A 3,605-nucleotide genomic window follows, 5' to 3' on the forward strand; every position below is an offset into this window, starting at 1 on the left:
TGCTGGCAATCTATGTGAATGTCCCACTTCAGGTCCTGGGAGATGGTGGTGCCAGCACCATCATCATATTATGATGATATAAACAAAATTACATCTGTAAAATATTAAGCCTGCACACTTACTCCTCCTAATGACACAAAGAAATTATCATTATCATAATGGCCATGGATAAAGACATTATGTTTATATATATATATATTTATTTATATATACACTTTTTTTTTTCGGCAGCAATGAACAAACACAGGATATGTGGTTAAAGTGTGATCGCTAATAGGTCTATTCGGATCTCGTATCATAATGTCTGGTAAAACTAGAAATCGCTTCTGCTGGAACAAACAGCTGCATAGATGCACAAATCTATAAGGTCACATTATCAATGTGTAAGGTCACAGTTTTGAGAAAGAGAGGGGTACAGTTTAAATATCAACCTATTTCACTACATCTGGTGTAGCCTATCCTATGATAATATTACACATTCCTCACTACTCATCTACCCCCCCCCCTTTATTATTTAAATCACACTTACTATTGATCTCTTTCACTCTACTCAACTACTTAAGCTGATTTAATCAAAAATCAAATATAGCAAATATCTCTTTTTTTATATAGCCTATATATAAAACAAGACAAGATCTGAGTGGTCAGTATTAAAAATGCATTTATTATTAAAAATTACAAAAACTGTAAAATGCCACACAAATACAATCTTAAAATATGAATACTGAAGTCTTCATCTTGTGAACTGTCCAGTGCTGAATGGAAATGGTGATGTGATGCAATTTAAAAGTGAAAGTGAGTTATTTCCTTTACAGTGATTAGAAAAGAATAGGTTACACCTCTAGCCCAAAAAAAAAAAAAAAAAAAACAGATAATGAATGAATGAATAAATTAATTAATAAATAAATACATACATACATACATATACATACAAGAAAGGATTTCGAATTCTGAAGACTTAAATAACGTGGTGTCGTCCAGCATGAACTTCAGGGTGTGGAGAATCTCATTTCTGACTATTTCCCATGCACAGTAACTGAAATCCTGCACAGAAAAATGACAATAAGCATTAGAATGTTTATTATGTAGCACAAGAGATGACTTCAGTTAGAGGTTGAGGACACAAGAGTATACCTTTTCTTTCAGAGTTGAGGATATAGTCTCGAAGTAAACCTTGAGTGAAGCTTCTCTGCTAGGAAAATCCTGTGCCGCTTCAGACTTGTTCATGATCTATATTTGCCAAGACCCAGAAAACATGAAATACGGAATATAAAAGTCATTATCAATGTCATGTTAAACACAAAACTTTTGATAGCTATTAGAAGATCTGGAATCTCTAGTTAAAGAAAATGAAAAGATTGCTCGGATGAACAAGCCTACAAAGAGGCAAAAGACTCAAAGAGCTGGATGAGCGAAATAAATAAATAAAGACAATTTACTTGTATTGCAGAATAATAATAGGCTGATAATCAATTAATATTGTGTGTATCCTTTTTTTCTTTTTCTTTTTCTCAGGTCTACCTATTACTTCCCCCCAGAATAATTTAATCTCTAAAGTTTAAGATAGCTATTATCATGGGAAAATTAAGTTTGCTCTTTTATTACGCATTTGCTGTTCACAATCTGCCGGTATATGAGGCCTCGAAAATCTTTCCACTTTTCTTCATCCCACTGGTCTGACTCTGGATCACTGGAGTTCTCAAACAGTGTGTCAATATTCTCAAGTGTCTGGTAAACAGCTTTTTCTACACCAGTAACCCAGAAATAAGAGCTGAAAAGTAAACAGATGTGCACAAAAGTCAACCAAAAATGATTAAAATTTCAATAAAAAGATTTATTCAAATATTGTACCTGATCCATGTTTTCAGACTTGAACACATTTTTCGGGAAATGAATGGCAACCTTTTCCTCCAGGCACTGAACAGGGAAAAGGCCTCCCTAAAACAAAATGTATATTCATTAATTAATGAATAGCCTATATATATATATGTGTGTGTGTGTGTGTGTGTGTATATATATATATATATATATATATATATTGTATATGTGTGTGTGTGTGTGTGTGTGTATATATATGAAGAGTTCAGATGCAAAACCCTCTAAAAGCCATTTGAAAATTTCCTTTAAAATTAGCATTTTTATTCGGCTGCTGTGTTTATGTTCAGTAAATTCAATTTAATGTCATTGAATAGTTTCTTCTCATTGCCATTAAAGTGAAATAACTTAACATAAACACAGGAGCTTGATAAAAATGCTAATTTCAGAAGAAAATTTCAGATGGCTTTTAGAGGGTTTTGCACTCTTCATATATATATATCCACTACCACTAAATTGCACCACTGAAGATTCTCTGCATTATTCTTACCGCAGTCTCTAAAAGTTTATAGGATTCCTTCATTAAATCCTTACTAAGGATGCAGTTTGTTGGCAATGACCAAACCTGCGCAAAGAATAAACAGGTGCACAGCAGGGCCACACGAAGAAAGTCCATTCTGACTGATGCCTGTAAGATAAGTTAAAAACAAGGAAGCATCAATATAAAGCACTGAATAATGAGATTCATCACAATAAGCCACTGATCTACTGCTTACCTTAACTTGTCGTTTGTCCTTCAAAACTTGTTTTTCGTTGTATGGAGGACTCATGGTAGGTCTACAGTTAATATAACCTACTGTATTTTGTAAACAGAATGAAAAGTGAAATGCGTGATTTTTACATTCATTCTCTAGACTACATCTTATAAGAAATGGGAACGATTGATGAATTTCAAACCATGAGTTTGTGGTATTTTCATTCCAGTGCATCTCAAATGAAGAGCGATTTCCCCTTATGAACGTTCATATGAAGCTAAGATTAGCCTATGTGTCATAATCTCGTGTTGGAGTCACAACCACTGCTTTCAATTAATCTTATAAGATGTATGTGGTATCGAGCCCAAGGTACGATCGAAACCCAACAAACAAATACATTCCAGCGAATATGAATAAATTATGAGAGATGAGTATGCTACAACAGAATGACATTGTGGCATGCTGACACATGTTTTTGTTCAAGACAGAACTAGTTGACAACTTGGCTACTATTTTACTACTATTCAAGTGATACATTTGAAGGCTTAGTCAAGATGAGCTTGACAAAAATAACATACATTTTAAAACTGATTTTAAATGATTCATATAAATAGGAATTTGCAACCGATTCATCAAATTGCAAAATACTAATTGTCACGAGACTATGATGGTAGATCGTGTGATCATAATTATGGCTTTTATTTTACAGTCCCTCATGACTGTGATAATTACATATTTTCATATGTAAATGTAATATAATCAACATATAATCAACTCTGTGTCTTGGTGTAGCAGCCATGTAAAAAAAAAAAACAACAAAAAACAAACAAACAAAAAACACTGCTCTAGAGGAATGTGAATTTGGGAGGTTAACCACAGAGTATGCTCATAACACTAAATATTTGTGACTTACTCTATGGTCAGTAACAGATTTTTGATGTGTGAAATCCTTTCTCTGGTATTCCTGGCCTCAAGCCTCTTAAGTTTTGGTCTTGGTCTTGGTCTCGGCCTGTGGTTATAAATCAGACCACAGTA

General features: G+C 33.5%; 1 protein-coding gene across 1 annotated transcript; it reads right to left on the minus strand.

Annotated features, from left to right (window-relative positions):
• Positions 1–881: 881 nt before the first annotated feature.
• On the minus strand, positions 882–2,491 carry LOC109046410 (interferon alpha-3-like). Its single transcript, XM_042721471.1, has 5 exons — positions 2,366–2,491; positions 1,847–1,938; positions 1,606–1,753; positions 1,135–1,230; positions 882–1,044 (listed from the first exon to the last, which is right to left on the minus strand). The coding sequence occupies exons 1-5, from the start codon at positions 2,489–2,491 to the stop codon at positions 892–894; spliced, it is 615 nt and encodes a 204-aa protein (XP_042577405.1). The 3' UTR covers positions 882–891.
• Positions 2,492–3,605: the final 1,114 nt, after the last annotated feature.

This window comes from Cyprinus carpio, chromosome B3 (assembly GCF_018340385.1).
Source record: "Cyprinus carpio isolate SPL01 chromosome B3, ASM1834038v1, whole genome shotgun sequence".
NCBI classification, from domain to species: Eukaryota; Metazoa; Chordata; class Actinopteri; order Cypriniformes; family Cyprinidae; genus Cyprinus; species Cyprinus carpio.

What these genes read in the sequence shown, in the direction of transcription:
- LOC109046410 (XM_042721471.1), bottom strand. Translation starts at nt 2,491, where the DNA reads ATGGACTTTCTTCGTGTGGCCCTGCTGTGCACCTGTTTATTCTTTGCG. An exon ending in ATAAACTTTTAGAGACTGCG is followed by an intron (nt 1,939 to 2,365) that starts GTAAGAATAATG and finishes ATTTTGTTTTAG; the next exon opens with GGAGGCCTTTTCCCTGTTCA. An exon ending in GAAAACATGGATCAGGTACA is followed by an intron (nt 1,754 to 1,846) that starts ATATTTGAATAA and finishes TTTCTGGGTTAC; the next exon opens with TGGTGTAGAAAAAGCTGTTT.